This window comes from Neurospora tetrasperma (genome assembly GCF_000213175.1).
Source record: "Neurospora tetrasperma FGSC 2508 unplaced genomic scaffold NEUTE1scaffold_6, whole genome shotgun sequence".
Taxonomy (NCBI): domain Eukaryota; kingdom Fungi; phylum Ascomycota; class Sordariomycetes; order Sordariales; family Sordariaceae; genus Neurospora; species Neurospora tetrasperma.
The window spans coordinates 2512623-2533178 of NW_009799104.1; the positions used below are offsets into that span (position 1 = coordinate 2512623).

Sequence of the window (20556 nt, forward strand, 5' to 3'; positions counted from 1 at the left end):
CGACCAGATCTCATGATACTTGGATGCTGCAACCGAGTAAGAGGCGAGCACGTAGTGTACGTATACTCGTCACGTCAACGGCACCTTTCACCATCTATCATCTACTTTGAAGTTCTGCACTTGAGCAGTTGAGCTTGGCTCCCGAGCCGTGACCCAAGCAAACTTGCATAGAGAATTCCTCGAAATAGGATTTCTGACCTGGCGCTGTGCAGTGGGAACGGCCACGCCAATGAAAATCGACGATGGCGTTCCCCCCTTGTCCGCGTCCACCACCCACTATGTCATTCTTCATCAGCGGAATACGACGATATCTAGTCGCGTCTAGACGAAAGAACACAGGTTCGAAAACAAAATGTTGAATCCAGAACCCGAGCACAGCCAGTCAAGGCAATAACATGCACTGCAGCATGTTCCATTGGTCAAACTTTGGCCTGTTCGAGATATTCGACGTTGGATGGAAGAAAAGTAGAATTCTCCCAACCTTGTAGTTACCCCTGGCCCACAGCGGACCGAGCCTCTTGCACCTCGTACATTTACACTACATATGTACACCCTGCCCACGAAATAGATGGCCCCGCGAAACGGTTTTCCTGGCTTTGGCAGGCCTTGACACAAGAAAGGATCAATTGTCGGATTGACGCTTTTTCGCAGATTATTCAAGATTGTATAGAGTTAGAAGAAAGAATAACTGGCCGCTAGAAAGCAGTAGAAATCATTCATCTTGGTAGTCGTTTGGTCATTTCGTTGATGTTCAAAGTGGTGTTGTCTGGTTTTGCGGGGCCATTTATTTCGTGGGCAGGGTGATGTACTACTAGGTGTGGACACTGTACTCCACTTCTGTATGTACACCTCTGCCGGTATTCACTACCTACCTTAGTGTACTATGTTAGCGCGGTATCGCCACTTAGTACTGTACAATTTCACCGCGCTAACAAAGCAGTGTAAAATGTAAATGCCTGCACAGGTGTACACTACACATAACGCGGTACCATATCCTCGACGACTCAAGAGCCGACAGATGCGGGACAAGCGCCGCCTAACGAGCATGTTTGACAAGTTGTGTGGAAGGCCGACTTGGCTCCATCACGACACCTAGTTCGACTCTTTTCTCTAAGTCCGCGTCCGGTGTATCCTTGAACATGTCCGACGAATTCAGACCTTGTCATACCGGTACATAGCGCAGATGATGGGTCGAAAAGCGCCACAAGTCGACCGTCACACAACGCATCGAGTTGTCCCCATTTTAGATGCTTGTGTCACGATTTGGCCGGGCTTGCAGGTAGGAAGAGCTGCGCCTCCAGCTCTCGTTGTCAGAGTACCTCTAGCGGGCAGGGGACGTCCCCAGTGACCAAGGCGAAGAGAAAGCTACCTCTACCAACTGGCTCAAGTGAAGATACTATGTATGGTACACGGTAGGACTGTCCAACCTTCGCGTGCCAAGCAGCGTACGCACACGTGAACGCCCACTGTCATGGGAACGAACATGCAAGCTACCTATGTATGTGACGGCCGCACGATGACATCGGGTTTGCAAAGCTGATGCGTCGCAGCAGACACCACCTGCGCGCTTGTCTGATCGCGACTATCACTTTGACTTGGTGGGCTTCAAACCACTTGATTGGTGCCGCCATGGCGTCTAACGCATGTGTGCTTGCCATCGCGGCAAACATCATGTTGTTGGGTTTAGCAGCCCATTACTTTTAGGAGGTATCTTGAGATATTTTCTGGAAAGTAGGTACACTAGTGTACAGTCAGTAGGTAGTCCTCCCGTCCCCCAAACTTTTCCGTCTTGGTACGTACCCGATATCTTCCCTGTCTGTCCTATGGACCCTTACCACCCCGGCTGACAGGGACTGACCCCTGGCCTCAGTAACAGCCTCTCTCAAACGGGTGCGCACCCAGCCTCTGCAAGGTAGGCTAAGACGGTACCAATGGATGATTTTCCCTTGCATCCCATCATTTTCGTTGCTACCACACACACACTCTCTCTACCTAGCCTTCACGTATGTCTCTTACTCACGCAGCTCTCTGTTGCTACTCTGCCGCAGCACGCAACGACAAGTCTAACCAAGTCTACCTTACCTACACAGTACGGTGCAAAGGCCATCTCGGTATGGCAGTGCCTCCAGCGCGCCTCGAGCCCGTACCTAGTACGCAACCTTTCGACATGTCTCCACTCGGATCGCCCAACGACGCGGCCTTTCGCTACTACTCGGAGGAAGGCTGAGGGCTTGTCTCCTGCCTTTGCTCACATACTACCCATCAACTGAAGTCTCCTCTTCGCGCGTGCTGCAGCCGCGCTTGTACGTACTAGACTACGTACTGCCCTGCCAGATCTGGCTTGACGTTTCCTCTGTTCCCTCTTTGACTGCTACCTCTGCTCTTGCGGATATTCAAACCGGGCTGTGTATTACTAACTTGGTATCTGACTTCCTAATTTGAGATTGCCGCCCACAATGGCTAGCCTCAAGTTCATAATGGATGTCAACGACGACCATACCGAGTCTCACCACATCAATAAAAAGGACGTCGCCTCGGACCATCCAGTCAACATGGGCCATCCCCATAGACCACCTCTCCATACTCAACTACCATCACTACCACCGACAACGTTACCACCTATCACGCTCCCGAGATATGACAGTAACCCCGGACCATCTATGCCACCTCGAGATATCAGCCTAGCTGTTACCTCTTCTCAGACCAAGAGCCAGGGCATTAGCTGGGGATCCAAAGGCGTCAACCCTGTTGCATCTTCGATTCCACTAGCTGTTCATATCAGGTCCACGATGCGCCGTCGTAGCACAGCGAGCAATGACTCGGCGGATCATACTCCGGGGTATGGATCTGCGTCAACATCATCAACGGGCGGCAACTACCCCCAGTCGCACACGCCATTGAGGCCAATGCGTTCACAGTCCCATACTTCCGAGCTTCCCATGAGGCTCACGCCCATCACGGGCCGAGTGAGCAGAGCAAAGAAAGGCATACCGGTGCATGTTTGCGACATCTGCAGGCCATCAAAGGCAAGAAGACTTCACATGTCCTGTAAGTATTGCTATTTCTGCTAACACTATCGAACAGACCTTTACGAGGGCAGAGCATCTGAGACGTCATCAACTTGGTCATGGGCCCCCAGAGTACTCTTGCCCATATCCCAATTGTGACAAGGCGTTCCATCGGTCGGACCTGCTGGTTCGACATCAGCAGAGACAGTAAGTACCGATCTGGGAACTGGTGCGCAGCCAAGTTTGTACTAATCATGATGTTGCTCGCAGTGAGCAAGAAGGCGATAAAGTGCTTCAAACTGTACCAGGTGACCACAAGCATGACAATCCTGGTCCACCCTCTCCACCGATTGAATTTGTACCGTCACGGTCGGGCCAAAGGCCATCTGGCGGGCTATCACCAGGCTCTTCCGATCCTTGCGGAAGAGTACTACGCCATGATACAGTATCAGGAATGCAGCCAGAGCCAGATTATGTCGGAGCCCAAGATCCATATCACTACCCCCCTGGGCCTCAATACAACCCGGTTGTATCGTCCCCAGACATCAATTGGCCGCCTCAACCGCCTAGAATACAGCCGCTACAATCGAGAATGGAAACACCCATTCCGGACGTACCTACGTCAGACTCCTGGCGTCATTCTCCTTCGACGACGACCACCTCAAGCTACTCAACAACTCCAGTATCTGGTACGGAGATATGGACAGGTCCAGTGATGACTCCCTTTCCGAACCTTCCCCAATTATACCCATCGAGTTCCGACACTGGAGATCAAATCCAACAGGAAAATATGTTCACCCGTCGCTTAGCAAACTCGCCGTCTTACAATCCCGGCTCACGGCCGCGGCCCTACAATCATCTTATCGTGCCTCCTAGAGCAGGTGGAGCGAGCTCCCCGCAAGGCTCTTACCGCCAGCACCAGCGTGGTAGTTCGTTTTCGTCTGTTCGTAGTTCAACCCCGCCTCTGAACACGCCTTCTCACACACAAACTTTAGTGTTGCCTGCCACTGCTCTTCAACCTCAATTGGACACCCGGATCCAGAAAGAGGCGTTGTTGGACTCCTCGTATGGTATGCCGGGTGCTCCATTCCCTTTGGAGGACATCGGCATGTTTGACGCTATGAGAGCTGGGCTTGAGGGTAGTGCCGATCCCAGCTACAGCAGCGACGATGTTGGTTATGAAAACGGAAACTTGGTTACACTGGGTTTGCCGATAAGTAATGGGTGCGAGTTCACCGGGGCCACTCTTCCTAAATCACTAATGAATCCTCTCCACGGCGCTATTCCGCGGTATCTTGCGGTATACTGGGAGAAAGTCCACCCCCTGCTCCCAATAGTCCATCGAGCTTCCTTCGAAAACGCGCCTGAAGAGGTGCTGCGGTATGCCATGGCTGCGATGGCGACCCAGCTTCTCGATGACGAAGAAGATCGTGTCAAGGGCAGCCGATTGCATGATTTGGCTTGGAGGGAGGTAAAGAAAGTGAGTCGGCCACTCTCAATCCCTTCAAGGAGGACCAAGCATGGTCTTTGCAGCATAAAGTTTTGTTCACTGACGGTTGGAGTCAATATAGACACTACAGTGGAATATCCAAGTCATGCAGGCAATTTTTCTATGCGAATACTTCGCCCGGTTACGCGGACAGAATGCCGTTATACGACCCTCGAGGTTGTTTGAGGATCTCTACAAGAGGGTGAGTGCTTCACAGTTCCTTACTGTGTCGTCTTTCTCAACTCCCGAAAGCATTCAAGGATCATGGGCCATTGATCCCAGTGCCTGGTCCCCTGGTTCGTTATCTGTTACTTCGGACTGCTCTTCTATTTCCATGGCAGCCACCTCAAACACGATGTCCTCCATTGCACTGCGACACCTCAGTGCTTTGGACCCTGCCCACATCGGCAATTTTCCATCGTCTTATTCATCTTCAACCTCCTCTCCTCTCGGCATTGTTTCTCCGTCTTTCACTTCTTATAATGATAATTTCAATAACTTCTCTTCTCCTCTCACGCCTGCCCAGCCGTCTCGGCGGAGAAGGTTTGGGTCGTCTCATTTTACATCAAATCATCACTCTTTGGGCTTTTCTCTTCCTTCTCAGCCACAGCTTGAGGTCAGCGAACAGACGTACTTACAGGGTGCTTTCAACCCACAGGTTTTGTATCATCACCCAACTATGATCGACTATACTGCCTCCCCTTCGGATCAACAATTATCGATTCACGCCTCCTGGAAGAACTGGGTTGATGCAGAGGCACATCGCCGTCTCCTGGCAGCATGCTTTTTCCTCGATGGACACGTCGCTATCTATCAGCAGCAGCCGCAACTAGGCCAGTCCTCAGTGACCTCAAAACTGACACACCCACCTATCCCTCTTATGGGCTCGAGCTTGAGGCTTTGGGAGGCTTCTTCAGCAGCTCCCTGGGCGAAGATCCTTGCGGAAGACCCTTCGGCTGGCATCCCAGTTTTTGCGCCCTCGCCAGGAACCATTACCCCCGATTTCGTTTCAAGGCAGATCAGCATCGATCGGATGATCATTCTTGTAGCTGAATATCTGCGAATCCCATGCAGGCAGGGCTTGACCGCACCATCTGCCTCGGCCCGAAAGTTCTCAATGAGCGAAGTCGATCCCCAATTGCATTACACGAATAGCCAGTTCAGTCCTCTTCAGCAGGAATCACCTTGCTTTCAGCCTGACTTCTTGCAACCCCCAGATTCAAGAACTCGCGGTTCGCTTGACGTAGAGACACGTCTTGGAAGCCTTTTCCCCGGTTGTCCTATCGCCAGTACCTACCTCGCATTGCATCATACCCCGCTTCGTGATCTTCTTGCTGTCAGCGGCGAATCGTGGTTGTTCACCAAGAAAGTCTTGTCAGCCGCAGCATTTGGCATTCACCAAAGGTGCCTGAAAGCCTGGGCAGAGAATTATCACTATCGTCAAGGCGGTGATGCGAACGTACCTACTGATATGGCCAATCTTAGTGTGGTCAAGGCAACCAAGTATGCCGCCCGCTCTATTGTACAGTTCCTGAGTCCCGTTTCTCCTGGGGTCTCCCGGTATGCACCAGTCAAGGGTGCGGCAACAGAAGACCGATCGTCATTCTGGGGAAAGGACATATCCGATTACTGGGCTCTGTACGTCTGTGCCTTGATATTCTGGGCTTTCGGCCACAGAGCCCGGTCGATCCCTACGATTAGCTCTACGATCGCTGCTGCTACAGACGTTCAACAGCAGCAGCAGCAGCAGCAGCAGCATCATTCGGCCAAGCGTCAGCGAACGGGCGATATCAGGGCTAGTTTTACCTCGAGGCACGGAAGCTCGGCGGCAGCCGACCAGCGCGCTATGAGTTGGCTGCGCATGCTGGGTGCGGACAACGTCACAGAGGAAGATATCATCCGGGCACGGAGCCGTCCTGAGTCGATGAGCGTTGTCTCCCTGGTGCGTCGTCGACTGGAAGTTGACTGCATTGGGGGCAAGAACATGCTTTATGTGGAAGCTGTCGCGGTCCTCAAGAGGCTGGAGGAGGACGGGGAGAGAAATGATAAACCTTGGTTTTAATCTTAATGATTCGTATTTAAAAGAAAAAGGATGTTCTCAGCATATACACGTATTCAAGAAGATCATGATGAAAAATGTCTGGGGTAATTGGGGAGGGTTGGTGTGATGTGGTGAGTTGGAGCTAACAATGGGTCATGTTCTTGGGAACGGTGGTAGGTGCTGAGTTTGGTCATGCTTGTTTCTTTTCTCTAAGGGTTTGGTACAGTACAATCTCTCATTTCTGGACGGGAAAGGCAGGGAGGAGGGGAAGAAATTCTTCCATTTGTGACGGGCGGTAAAGCTGTTTGGCGTGGCGATATACTATACGACTTTATACGACTTTCACGGGGCACGCACGACACGCGACCTTGTTATTCTTTTCTGGATGACCTACCTACACACACCTTTTACGGCGTCATGCACTTGCCATTGCTTTACAGCCTGTTTGAGTATGGCGACTTTTTCTTCGTTTGCTCTTCAGAGTCATGCAATTCTCCGTTTGCTGTTCCCAATTATTCAGTTTCTTCATCCGCTGGTCATTGCTATGGCCGCACGCTCAGCGACAACTTGACGTCACATTTGCATCGTCAATCACTTTTCCTTCTCTTCTTCGACAAAAACAACAAAGCCAAAGGATCTCAGCACAATCATCACTTGTTTTTTGGACGGATAAATGACCGAAGATGGATGCTCCCAGACAAACACGTAATGTCTGTAAAAATGTTGTCCGACCTTTTCTATATCATACCTATTGTATTGTTATTAGTCCAAGATAAAGACAACGTTCTCCCTTTGGTACTATCTCTCGGATCCACCTTCGCTATACAATCTAACCCTGGTATGTTTGTTAGTTTGGTACAAAAAACGCCCTTCTCCACTTGAGAGCCCCCGAAAGTAAGAAAGTATTCGATTTTCCAAACAGTTAGGCACTGAAAGGGGACTACCCATTTATATTTTCTATGCTTGGAGGTCTTCAAGGAGATGGATGGAGGCATAAAAAGAGGCTTTTGTGGCGTATTACATCCTGGTCATTATTGGTCGCTCCAAATGAAAACTCTAAGGAAGCCAATAAGAGTTCTATATCTCCCCTATTCAACTTATAGCTGAAGAACCAAGCTAACAAACATACCAGTATTATATTGTACTTCTACTTACACGGACCATGATATTTATTCTTTTCTTCAATATATTGTTAAGTTTTCTTAAAGACTTCATCTTGTTGTAGTCTTCGCTGTACCTATTTGTGCCTCGTGCACAACTTGTTTCGTTTCCCTTTTCTCATCGAGAGCACTAACCCCGCATGGAACAGAGTCATGGGCATCGATCGAGTAGAAAAGCAAAGAAACTGCTTATTGAAAATTATTAAGAACTTAACAAGAGCGATCAAGAGACAGAATAGATACATATGTGGATGGTGCACGACGAATGAGACAGAGATGAGCGAGATTGAGGATGTCCTGGTATATCCGAACGGACAAGAAGGGCCTTCAGGATATACCGCTCAAAGAGAGGTCGCGAAAAGGCATTAGGGCCGAGTATTGATCAGCACAGGATGGCGCAACGCGGTGAATTCAACGTGGCCTCTTATTTCATGTATGGAACCTAACAAAAACAAAACATGATATCATATACGCACGACGATGCCCCCATCTGATTTGGCTCGCCCCTTTCTTCTTTTTGAATCCGTACACCGTGGCGCCGCCATTCCGTGTGTGTTGTTAAAAGACAAGAACAGAGACTACCGGCGTACACATACTCCAAAACCGGTTCTACCGCACCCTTGAGTTGATCGTGAATGCATTATATACCCAAACCGCAACACCAAACTCATGTACCCAGGCAAAGGACGAATATATCTAGAGCGAAACCGACAAGAAATGGTTGCAAGGCGAAACAACCAGCTTTGAACTAAACTCAAATCTTCTAGAACAGACCCTGGATCTCACCAGTCTCGGTATCCACGTCCACATTAAAGTAGCCAGGAGCCGTAGGCAGACCAGGAATAGTCTGGATATCGGCAGCCAAAGCGTAGAGATACCCGGCGCCAGCGGCCATACGGACATCTCTGATGGGGACAGTGAAGCCGGTGGGGGCACCCTTAAGCTCGGGGTCGTGGCTGAGTGAATATTGGGTCTTGGCGATGCAGATGGGCAGGTTGCCGAATCCCTGGCGAGTATAGGTATCGACCTTCTTCTGGGCGAGCTCACTGAACTCGACGCTGGCGGCACCGTACATCTCACGAGCGATCTTCTCGATACGCTCCTGGACGGTGTTGCCCTCAACCTCATATAGAAGCTTCTGAGTTTCAGGGGTAGACTTCTCGCTAGCAGAAATGACGGCCTGAGCGAGGTCAACAGCACCCTTACCACCCTCGGCCCAATGGTTGGCGAGCACGGCGTCCTCGGCACCGGCCCTGATGGCCTCCTCGCGAACAACGTCAATCTCGGCCTGGGTATCAGTCGAGAACTTGTTGATGGCAACGACGACAGGGACACCATACGAACGGGCATTCTGGATGTGCTTGGCGAGGTTGACGCAACCAGCGCGCAGGATCTCAACATTCTCCTCCTTGTACACAGGGTTGAGCGGCGCACCGGGCGAGATCGGGGGACCACCACCATGAACTTTGAGGGCACGGATAGTAGCGACAACAACAACAACGTCAGGCATGAGGCCGGAGGTGCGGCACTTGATGTTGAAGAAACGCTCGCCACCCATGGTGAAGTCGAAACCGGCTTCAGTAACGACAAAACCAGACTTGGTAGCGTAATCCTCATCGGGCTCCGTACCGGCAAGCTTGAGGGCCATCTTGTCGGCCAGGATCGAGCTGTTACCAATACTAATGTTGGCGAAAGGACCGGCGTGAACGAAGACTGGAGTGCCCTCCAAGGTCTGCATGAGGTTTGGCTTGATGGCATCCCTCATCAAGACAGTCAGGGCACCGCCAACACCAAGGTCGTCAGCAGTGACAGGGTCGCCGCTCTTGGAGCTGGCAACAACCATTCTGCCGAGACGCTCACGCATGTCAGCAAGACTAGTGCTGAGGGCCAGAATAGCCATGCATTCACTGGCAACAGAAATGTCGAAGCCAGTATCACGCTTGTGGCCCTTCTCGGTGGGAGCATTGCCGATAACGATACCGCGCAGATGACGGTCGTTTACATCCAGAACACGTCTCCAGGTAATGGTCTCGGGGTCAATATCGAGACGAGCAAAGCGGCTAATCTCCTCCTCGGTGAGATCATCGGGGTTCGTCTTCTCAATGCCAAGCTTCTTCAAGCGGCGGAACATGATGGGAGGGAACTCCCTCTTTCCGTTTTTGGCAGGGACTAGACGTTTGTAAAGAGGACCGTCCTTCTGGGTGTTCTCATGGAACATACGGGTATCGATAGCGGCAGCGAGAAGGTTGTTGGCGGCGGTGATGGCATGGATATCGCCAGTCAAGTGAAGGTTGAACTCATCCATGGGGATGACCTGGCTGTAACCACCACCAGCAGCACCACCCTTGATGCCGAAAGTAGGACCCTGGCTGGGCTGGCGGACGTTGGCGAAAGTCAAACGACCAACGTGAGCACCAAGAGCCTGAGCCAGGCCCATAGTGGTGGTGGACTTGCCCTCACCGAGAGGAGTGGGGGTAATACCAGTAACAACGACATAGCGACCGTTACGGCGGTGCTCAAGGCGCTTAAGGATGCTGAGGTCAACCTTGGCCTTGTAAGCACCATAGGGCTCGAGCTCGGAGGGCGCAAGACCGATCTCGGTGGCAATTTGAGTGATGGGCTTGGGAACCTGGGCCCTGGAAATATCGATATCGGAAGGAACGGGCTCCGCCAGCTTTAGGGGGAGAGGAATGGATCCCCTCTTCTTCTGGTTCTCGAAGTAGAAACTAGTGGCGTCAACAACGTTTTGCAAAAGCATAGCAACCGTCATGGGACCGACACCGCCGGGAACAGGAGTTATGGCGGAAGCGACCTGGGAGGCCGACTCGAACTCGACGTCACCAACCAGGCGGACGCCAGACTTCTTTGTATCGTCGGGAACGTAGTTGGTACCGACATCAATGACAACGGCACCCTTCTTGAGCCACTCGCCCTTGACAAAGTTAGGCTGGCCAATGGCAGCAACAACAACGTCGGCCTCCTTGAGGTACTGCTGGAGATCGGCGGTCTTGGAATGGCAGACGGTGACGGTGGCGTCGGCGTTCTTGAGGAGGTAGCTGACAGGGCTGCCCACGATATCGCTACGACCGAGGACAACCGCGTTCTTTCCCTTGAGCTCAACACCAGCCTCGGCAAGAAGGGCCATGACACCCTTGGGGGTGCAAGGGATGAAATAAGGGTGGCCGCCGCGCTTGGCAAGCTCGCCGATGTTGAGGGTGCCGAAACCGTCGACATCCTTCTCGTCGGCAACGGCCGATGTGACAGCATACTCGGAAATGTGCTTAGGGAGGGGCAACTGGACGAGCATGCCATGGACGGTCGAGTCGTTGTTGAGCTGCACCACCTTGGCAACAAGCTCGGCCTCGGTGGCATTCTCGTCGAACTTGATCAGCTCAGCCTCGATACCGCACTGTAATTGATATCACATGTCAGTCCGAGTCCTGCCTGCCAGTCGTCTGATGTAGGACAGGATATCCCCGAGCTTGTGCGTACCTCCTCAGCAGCCTTCAACTTCATGCGCACATAGGTAGCTGCATGGCAGACAGACGGTCAGTCAGCAAGGGACAATGCGTGGCACAGAAATGTTGCTGTGATGGCGGGGTAGATAAAGTGGTGGACGGTGCAGCAGTCTCAACGTACAGGAATCGGATCGATCACCAACTGCAGTCAACTGGTTAGCCACTGGGTTTCATCTGCAAAAGCACGCAGCGCACACACAAGCGCACCTTGGATGATCTTGAGGCAGGGGCGGAAGCGCGGGTTGGTCTTCTTGGTCTCCTCGATGGTAGCGCGGAGACCGTCGCGGATGCGCTTGGCCAGCGCGGTGCCGTCGATCTTGGAGGCCATTGCTGCTTCAGGCTCCCTTGTTGCGGCTCTGGGAGAAGCTAAACTGGAATATGTCCTGATGGAGCTGCGCGGATGGCCAAAAGCAGCAGCGTATCGAGAGACAGGACCCTGAATGTGAGAAAAGCGGGAGGAGGAAGATGGTGCAAAGGGTAAAGTGTCAGGCAGAGGCAGAGTTGAAGATGAGGGGGAGAGCAGCGCATTAGCTCCAAAATCGCTAGCAGCTGCTGCCCTGGGGATAGCAGCGGCGCATGACGGTGACACCAGAAACGACCCCGTAAGCCCCGTCACTGGAGATAGGCGCCAATAACGGGATTTCTTAGGGCGGCTGCAGGTGGATCGCGGGGCGGCGGAGAAGTCAGTAGTACCAGCTTCAGAGGCGACGAAAGCCGAGGTAGAGCTCCGAAAGTCGGATTCCGTGCCCCACGACAATGTCCATCTTTTGAGCACGTCTTGTCCCGTATGCTCAACTTGAATGCGCCGCCGTGTGCTCAGCGACCCGTGTGCGGACAGGGATGTGAGACAGCTTCCGGCTCGACGCGACTTCCTTGACGTGGAAGACACCCTCTGGATGAAGCTGGAGATGGCCATGCCTACACGACGCAGACTGGTACTGTAGACGGGAGCTAGAAGAAGGGTGCAGTGGTCTTTCTGTGTGCGTGCTGTAACAACATCACACTGAACAGCAGCGGACGCAGGCTCGGGGGCAAGGGATATTCAGAAGCTCAAGGCTTCCGCCCGGCCAAGCTCTGTCGACGCCCCCGGGCACCTCCACGACGGGGTGGGGCCAGACGGATTCGGGACCCAGGGGTTTTCTGCGCCGCACAGAGGAGTCACAATGGGTTCCCGCCTAGACGACGGGGGATCGATGTCGAGGATCCAATGATCGCCGGCTTGCTGGCGGGAATAGAGGGTTCGTGATTTGTGATTTTTTGTTTTCTTTTTTTTCTTTTTTTCTCTTTCCCTTCTCGAGGAGTCACCGAAGGTGAGTGTCTCAAGACGTGTCGCAAATGACCAGTGTAAATGTGACAACAAAACGTGAAGCCAACCAAATAACCTAAATAGAATAGAGCCCAAACCCAAGCTCCTCAAAAAAGTACGTATTCACCACGCATTCTTGCAAGAATCCTACCATGTCTCGTTAGAAAAGGCTCTATTTCCCTCTACCACTCTCCGAGAGTTGAAGAACTGTTCCTCCTCGATGCGACTCCCAGGAGGGCATCTATATAACTGCAGTTGAAGTCGGTGTTTAGATGCTGCATCCATGACTCTCCAAGTTCTCGGCTTGCTGCAGGTAGCAGCTCGGATCATGATGTGCTCGCACTGTCCTGTCTGTGTCGTTGTTCTAGATTCAAGTTGGTGTGGCTTGCGGCCGCGGCACAGGCTTGACGGATACAACTGACTCTTAAACTCTGAGTCACAGACTGAGCCACAACTTCTTATCAGTGGCTGTTGACGGGCCGGCAGGCTGCCAGCGGCGGATCGAGGTGGCAGGCTGCATCGCAAGGTCCAGAGTCCGGTCCGAACTGAAACCAGCAGCTTCAATGGCACACGGCTGGCTGGGACGAGGGACTGGAGAGGGGCAGCTTGGCATCTGCAGGGATAGGTGTTGATTCGCCCCGCGGCCGTCAGAATCCGCCAGAGGCAGCCAGCCTATCGCGCACAATCTGCGGAAAAATTACTGGGAGTGGAAATCCACCCAAAGAAAGAACACCAAAGACCGATCCGACGACGACGACCGCATCTACAAAGACACTAATCCACCCATCTACCTCCCAAGTCGTGCAACCCCCCCGCGATATTTCTCGACGACGAATCCACCCAGTCTCTTCTAACGACCATTACACTTCCACACCGCCGTCCTACGCCTCGTCATATTTAATAACCCACAATCAAGATGAGGCCCATTCTTCTTTCGGGCCACGAACGTGCCCTCACCCAGATCAAGTTCGTCTTCCCTCCGCATCATCATCGCATACCATACCCGCCGACCCGACCTCTCTTGGTGTTCTGGCTTTGGCATGTCGGGCATATAGAGATGCAGCCTCTAACAGCAACCCTTTACCCCCAACAGGTACAACCGCGACGGTGATTTGCTCTTCTCAGTTTCCAAGGACCAGCAGATTTGCGTTTGGTTCGCGCACAACGGCGAGCGTCTCGGTACATACCACGGCCACCAGGGTGCCATCTGGACCATTGATGTCGACCCCACATCCACCATCCTCGCCTCCGGTTCTGCCGACAACACCATCCGCCTTTGGGAGATCAAGACCGGCAGACTTCTTAAGACATGGGACTTCCCTACCGCCGTCAAGCGCGTCGAGTTCAGTGAGGATGGCAGCAAGCTTCTGGGTGTGACGGAGAAGCGCATGGGTCATCTGGGTACCATCGTTGTCCTCGACATCAAGCTCGACGTTGACGCCGAGCAGAGCGATGAGAAGGCCATGACTATCGTTTGCGAGGACAGCAAGGCCACTGTCGCTGGCTGGAGTTACCTCAGCAAGTACATCATTGCCGGCCACGAAGACGGCTCTGTCTCCCAGTTCGACGGCAAGAACGGCGACCTCCTCTACAACATCCCCATCCACGAGCTCAACCAGCCCATCACCGATCTCCAGTGGTCGCACGACCGTACATACTTCATTACCGCCTCCAAGGACAAGACCTCCAAGGTATGTCACATGGCTCCACAACAACAAACCCCCCCCCTTTTTTTTTTTTTTTTGTTCTCTTTCCGGAATGGATCATTAAAACCGGAATCGATGAACAGTTAATCGCATGCTAACACTCCCTGATTATTTTCACAGCTCATCACAGCTAAGGACCTGGAGGTCCTCAAGACCTACCCCGCCGACACCCCTCTTAACAGCGCTACCATCACTCGCAAGAAGGACTTCGTCATTCTCGGTGGTGGTCAGGCTGCCATGGATGTCACCACCACCTCCGCGCGTCAGGGTAAATTCGAGGCGCGTTTCTACCACAAGATCTTCGAGAGCGAAATTGGTCGCGTGCGCGGTCACTTCGGTCCCCTCAACACGGTCGCCGCCGACCCGACCGGCAAGAGCTACGCCAGCGGTGGTGAGGACGGTTACGTCCGTATCCATCACTTCGACAAGGGTTACTTTGACTTTATGTACGAGGTCGAGAGGGAGAGGCAAAACAAGCTCAACCAGCAACAACAGCAGACCATTTCTGCCTAAACGGATCCCTTCTATCGACATCGATTGAAACTTTCGGACTTTCAGCAAGCAGGATTCGAGGAGGGGCGGCAGAAAGGGCCGGAAAGGTGATTCGCGGGACGAAATATGGGTGTCGTGTTATTGAGTTCAGGATTCTCTCGACTTGTCGGAGGAAGGAAATGAGCAAACGGGTTCTTTTACATCGCGCGTCCAGGGATCCAACAATTTGGGGGAAATGGGCATTTCACAAACGGCGTTTTTTTTCAGGCAACCTAATCTGAGAATTTGGGCGGTTCCACCCAATATTTGGTGAAAAAAAAAGTGAAAAGGAGCAAGATTGGAGCGATGAGGTGGTGCGGTTCGTTGTGAAGCAAACGAACGAACAAGTGAGTCGCGCGGATAGCGGATATATAATTTCCATCTTGTCGCGAAAGGAACCCTTGGTCCCTTTTAAACCCAAAAACTTTGCCCCTCATCGAAGCACAGAAGAGTCATTTGTCATATTTGAATTCGGTCGTTCTTCTGCTTACTATCTTGCGCAACCTCGTTCATGTGATATCAGATTGGACGTTATAAGTAGAGGTCTAGTTTCGCTCGCCAATTGTTTACTCACTCTCTTATGGTCAATAAGAATCCAACACAAGTGGAAACAACAATACAGGGGTAAAGGAAGTACAAGACTGCACACATCATGCCCTATTCATCCATCAAGAGAACGGATTTTGACTAAAAGGATATTTTTTGTTCTTCAGGTAGGCAGAGAAATCCCTCGCTAAATGACGGCAGGTGAGATAACCATCACCGAGACCGCAACATGAATACGACACAACGGAAACGCCGCGAGCCAACTGCATTAACCCTCTCTGGACTCTTCTCAGTGGTGAACCGAGCCCCTTCACCCAATCTAACCCAGTCATATGAAACGCAACTACAGCTTCGAATACCAAGCCAAGTCAATACATGTGCCGTAGCTTGTATTTCTGGTCTGGACCACCATCAAGCGGTCTACTTCTTCTTTCCCTTGGGGGCAGCCTTGCCCTTTGTCGCCTTCGACTCCGTCGACGCCACGCTTGACGCGCGCGAAGGGGCAGCCGAGGTGGCTTTGCTACCGGACGCTGACTTAACGTTGTCTAGCGCTTTATTCTGTTACGCGGGCAAATTAGAGTTAGTACGAACATCTGCAAAGTGAGAAAAGCAGGGGGTGGTTTACCTTGACACCATTGGCCTTGGTCTTCTTCTTGGCAGGAGCCAGGCCCAAAACACTGTCTTCGTCATTGTCTTCATCATTCGCTTCACGCTTGAGCTTGCCATTGACCCCGTTCGCCTTGGCCTTGGTGGTGTTGCTAGGCTCGTCCTCAAACTCTTTGACGATCGTCGTCAGCAGAGTGTTGCAGCGACGGCTGATCTCAATGGGAGTACGGCTAAGGAAGAACCAATCGAAGCGAAAAAGAGGGCTCTCGCGGATCTCATCCCGGATCTTCTCGTAGATGCCCTCGGAATCGACGCCATACTTGTCCAGCATCACCAGAAGGAATCTGTCCTCCTCCTCCGTATAGACCTTCTTGTTGGTCGTCGAGACAGTGTAGTTGATCTTCAGTTGCTGCAATGGCACACGGTACTGGCTCATCTTCTTGCGCAACATCTTGCGCTGGTGTTCAATCTTGCGCATACGTTCCTCACCATCCTCAATGACCTTGAGGTATTTGTTATAGTCCGCGATCTCGGTATACCGTTGCCAAAATACCTTGGCATAGGCCTTGATCTCTGCAGGAGTCTTGCTGTCAACTTCCTGCGCAATTCCTTCATAGTCGTTGCGGCCATAGCGACCAGAGCCGTTAATGAACTGCTGGAAGTCTCGCCTGTTCCAGTCACCAAAGCCTTGTTCTGCGAGCTTTTGCTTCTCGGCTTGCTCCTCTTCTGTCAAGGGTGTGGCGTTATCAATTTCTTGTTGATCCAGAGCTCTCCCGGCCTCGCGCTCTTCCACGGTCTTGTCATCGCCGTCAGGGAGGGGAACTTTGTAGCCGATCTCCTTGCGGTAGTATGCCGTCTCCCTGTCTTGCAATTCGCGGAGTCGAAGAGGATAGAATTGATAGTCGTGCACAGGTACTTGCTTGGGAGCACGCGGGGCCTTGGGCTTTGTGTCGGCCGTCCTTCCGCCGGTCTGCAGGGCCTGCTTATAGTACTTATCAATAGAGTAGATCTGCTCCTTGCGTTCACGCTTCGCCGGGTTGATCCAGTTGATGCCAATGTCCTTCTTGCGAGCCGCGAAATCCTCTCCGTTCCACTCGTACGCTGATTCTGAGGTGAACTTTTGCAAGTCGTCGAGACCGAGCTTTTCGTACTTGGCATTCAACTCCTTGGTTCGGTTCTCACCCGCCGCGAGAATAGCATCGATATCGTCATCACCCAACTCGGCGCCATTCTCGGGTAAGGCCCCGAAACCGCCCTTACTCTGGAAGACCTTCTCGGCACCATGCTGAATCATAGACAGCAGCTCATCTTTGTTAGCAGCAGCCTTTGCGGCAATCTGAGCACGACCCTGCTGGATGACCAGCTGATCGAGGCGCAATTTTTGGGCTGCACGTTCCAAAACCTTTTCTTCGATGGCGTTATCCGTGACGAAACGATAAACCACCACTTGCTTTGTCTGTCCAATACGATGAGCGCGGTCCATGGCCTGCAAATCGGCCTGCGGGTTCCAGTCGCTGTCGTAGAGGATAACAATGTCGGCAGAGGTAAGGTTAATGCCGAGACCACCGGCTCTTGTTGTCAACAAGAAGACAAACTTGTCCGAGTCGGGTTTGTTGTACTCATCGATAGCCGCAATGCGATCTTCGTGGGCAGTGCCGCCATCAATACGGCAGTACTTGTATTGGCGGAAAACACAGTAATCCTCGAGAATGTCCAACAGGCGGCTCATCTGCGAGAATATGAGGACGCGACTGCCCTGCTTCTGCAGTCGTTTAAGCAGCTTATCAAGTACAAGCATCTTTCCCGCATTATAAACGAGATGCTCATCTGTGGTATAGGGAGGACCGGGCTCGGCTCCCTCAAAGAGGTAAGGATGATTACAGCACTTACGAAGCTGCATAACAATGTTCAAGAGCCGTGTCTTGGACTCGCGCTTTCCACCAGCTCCATTAACGGCATCGATATCCTTTTCAAGAATCTTCTGGTACCATTTTACCTGCATTTCCGACATGCCAATGTAGACATTGACCTCCTTCTTGGGCAAAAGGCTCTTCTCAACATCGCTCTTGACACGGCGCAGCAAAAAAGGTCGTAGCACACGGTGCAACTGCTGTACAACTGTGTCTTGATCCCTATCTTGGCCAGAGAACCATTGGTCAAACGCCTCGGAATCTCCGAAAACATCTGGTAGCAGAAAGTTGAGCAGAGCCCAGAGCTCGTGTAGGTTGTTCTGCAGGGGAGTGCCTGTAATCAAGAGACGATTTCTCGAGTTGAACACTCTGATCACCTGGGCCAACGAAGACTCTTCGTTCTTGATACGATGGGCCTCGTCAATGATGATGTACTCCCAGGCAAACTTCTTCAAGTGAGCCTTTTCTCTGAGAATCATCTCGTAACTGGTGATGCAAACGTCGAAGTTTTCGTCCACAAGGCGGTCTTGGATGAGCTGCTGACGTTCCTCCTTGGCACCCTGCAGCACCAGCACGTTCACCTCTGGTGTCCATTTGGCAAACTCGCGCTTCCAGTTGTCCAGAGTCGATTTGGGAACAATGACCAAATGGGGACCGGAAGTATCCATGATATGCCGCAGATAACCCAAGAAGGAGATGGTTTGTAGTGTCTTTCCGAGACCCATTTCATCGGCCAGGATGCCCGAGATGCCGTTTTCGTGGAGGGAGATTAGCCAGTTGAGGCCAGCAATCTGGTAGTCCCTCATGGTGCCCTGAATAAAGGCAGGCGATTCGCGGAACACAGTTTCGGCGGAGCCTCCTACCTTCTCGTCCTTGAGCAACTCGGCGTCCTCCTCAGCTTCGGTCCGACGACGCCTCTCACTAGTAGCACCGCCTTGGCGACCAGCGCCCTTCTTTGACTTTGCATCCTCGGCATTTTGGCGATCAATTTCGGCCATGATTTCGCGGACCTTGGGGTTTGGGTTTGTCTCGATGAAGTGACGGAAAAGGTCGGTCAGACCAAGGAGGTAGCGGAATCTTCGGAGCGAATCATCTTCCTGGAGCCGAGTTAGGATCGCGAATAAGAGCCCGCCGGGCAGTTGCGATGGGGGACCAAGATTCGAGACGTGAGAACAGTCTGAAATGTACGGTAGTGGTAGTAGCTCACCTTGGACTCTCCTAGCCTATCATGTTTTTTGCCGAAGATACTCCGTCGTAGTTGGTTGGCCTCAGATCGCTTCCTACGCCCATCTACTGGCTCGCCTGCGACGCTGCTCTCGGTAGTATTTGGGTTGGTATCAGAGTCGGTGTAGTCGGGCGTCTCGTCGACCTCCTGTACGGCCGCGGTCGAACGTCAGTTTCACTGCCGCGAAAAGCAAAATGTGGTGGCGCAAAGGCGCATTCATTGAAAGTGTGGGCCTCATACCATCTCTGATGCGGGAGCATTGGAAGTCTCTGGGGCGTCAGGCATTGACGCGTCGTCGTCGTTGACGGGCTGTCGTGAGCGTGGGGCCATGATGGTGGGGTTTTGTTTGGTTGCTGTCGTGTTGTCCGTTTTCTTCGGTTAAAGGTGAACCGGAGTCCAGACTGGAAGGCCCCTGGCTTAGACGGCCCAAAAACCACTTAAACGCGACTGGCACGCGCTTCAGTGAATGATGTCGGTTGCAGCGCAAGCCGGAAGAATGTCCTCGTTTCTGAACTGAGTTTGGTGTTGGCCAGCGACCTCGGGGTTGACTGGCAGGTTGACGAGAAAGAAGCGCGGTCTGGAGATGCTGTTTGTTGAAGGGTCGAGATGGCTGTGGGTGGGAATTTCTCGAGAGTCGAGGATCCCAAATGGGCGAAACCGCGTCTCATTCAGCCAATCACAGGACCCGGTGCAGACAACGGAGGGGATCAAGTCGAGTGCCGGGCAGCTGAGACGCAAGCCTTTGGCGTCTGCCAGCCAGTACCCTGCCGGTCGGTTGGACGACACGGGTCCCTGTCTTGATCGCACGCTAGTAGACGCTATCGGGGGGCACTCTGACGTACGGTGAGGTTCAGAAAGAAACCTCAACCTAGGTAGGTATGCTGCGCAAGTTGCAAGTGTCGGCACAACCTTTCGGTTTCGTTGTTCCTACCACAAGATACCTGTGTTACTCCTGTTTATATAGGTACACAAAGGAGGCGGGTTCGTCTAAGTCGAAGCTACCTACCCAGGTACCTATCGCCCGCAGTTGTGCAGAGGCCGAAACTTGAGACTTCCATCTGCACTAAAAGTCGGTTAGTTCAGGCACAGCATACATAGGTTAAGCAGGGGCAGTGAGTGGCCGTCTTCAAGAGCTACATTGTTACCTAAGGTACATAGAGGTAATCTTAACTGTCATTCCCCGTCATCTGTTTTTCCAGTTATCATTCATAGGCCACTGTATCCTACATAGGTAAGGTATCGATAGATTTGTAGTTCACTTTCCGTTATTGTGCCAGTGCTGCATGATCCCCCACAGTGAATCTACGACTTTAAACTTTGCTCCGTCGCACACACAGAGTTGGGGAAACTGACAGGAACTGACCTCCAATGACTACGAGCGACGCCACATCATCCAACTGTCGAATATATCGATAGGTACACAGATTTACATATACATTTATTTACCTATCATCGAAATATCTCCACCTATTACGCATGGTGCAGAGGATAAGGTAGGTGCACAGGTCAT

The 20556-nt window shown here is 52.2% G+C and overlaps 4 protein-coding genes across 4 annotated transcripts; 2 read left to right on the plus strand and 2 right to left on the minus strand.

Annotated features, from left to right (window-relative positions):
- Nucleotides 1-2456: 2456 nt before the first annotated feature.
- NEUTE1DRAFT_69443 (uncharacterized protein) lies at nt 2457-6607 on the plus strand (the record flags this gene model as incomplete). The annotated part of the gene is made up of 6 exons (XM_009856249.1): nt 2457-3048; nt 3172-3215; nt 3317-3715; nt 4051-4488; nt 4580-4699; nt 5102-6607. 6 exons carry the CDS (start codon nt 2457-2459, stop codon nt 6557-6559), a joined length of 3051 nt encoding a protein of 1016 aa, XP_009854551.1.
- Nucleotides 6608-8080: 1473 nt separating this feature from the next.
- Nucleotides 8081-11640, minus strand: NEUTE1DRAFT_88125 (C-1-tetrahydrofolate synthase; the record flags this gene model as incomplete). The annotated part of the gene is made up of 4 exons (XM_009856250.1): nt 8081-11107; nt 11191-11228; nt 11338-11358; nt 11424-11640. 4 exons carry the CDS (start codon nt 11542-11544, stop codon nt 8462-8464), a joined length of 2826 nt encoding a protein of 941 aa, XP_009854552.1.
- Nucleotides 11641-13266: 1626 nt separating this feature from the next.
- On the plus strand, nt 13267-15345 carry NEUTE1DRAFT_69448 (eukaryotic translation initiation factor 3 subunit 2; the record flags this gene model as incomplete). Its single annotated transcript, XM_009856251.1, has 3 exons — nt 13267-13488; nt 13616-14213; nt 14349-15345. 3 exons carry the CDS (start codon nt 13439-13441, stop codon nt 14739-14741), a joined length of 1041 nt encoding a protein of 346 aa, XP_009854553.1.
- Nucleotides 15346-15424: 79 nt separating this feature from the next.
- Nucleotides 15425-19650, minus strand: NEUTE1DRAFT_148903 (chromatin remodelling complex ATPase chain ISW1; the record flags this gene model as incomplete). The annotated part of the gene is made up of 4 exons (XM_009856252.1): nt 15425-15863; nt 15931-18918; nt 19029-19193; nt 19287-19650. 4 exons carry the CDS (start codon nt 19374-19376, stop codon nt 15726-15728), a joined length of 3381 nt encoding a protein of 1126 aa, XP_009854554.1.
- Nucleotides 19651-20556: the final 906 nt, after the last annotated feature.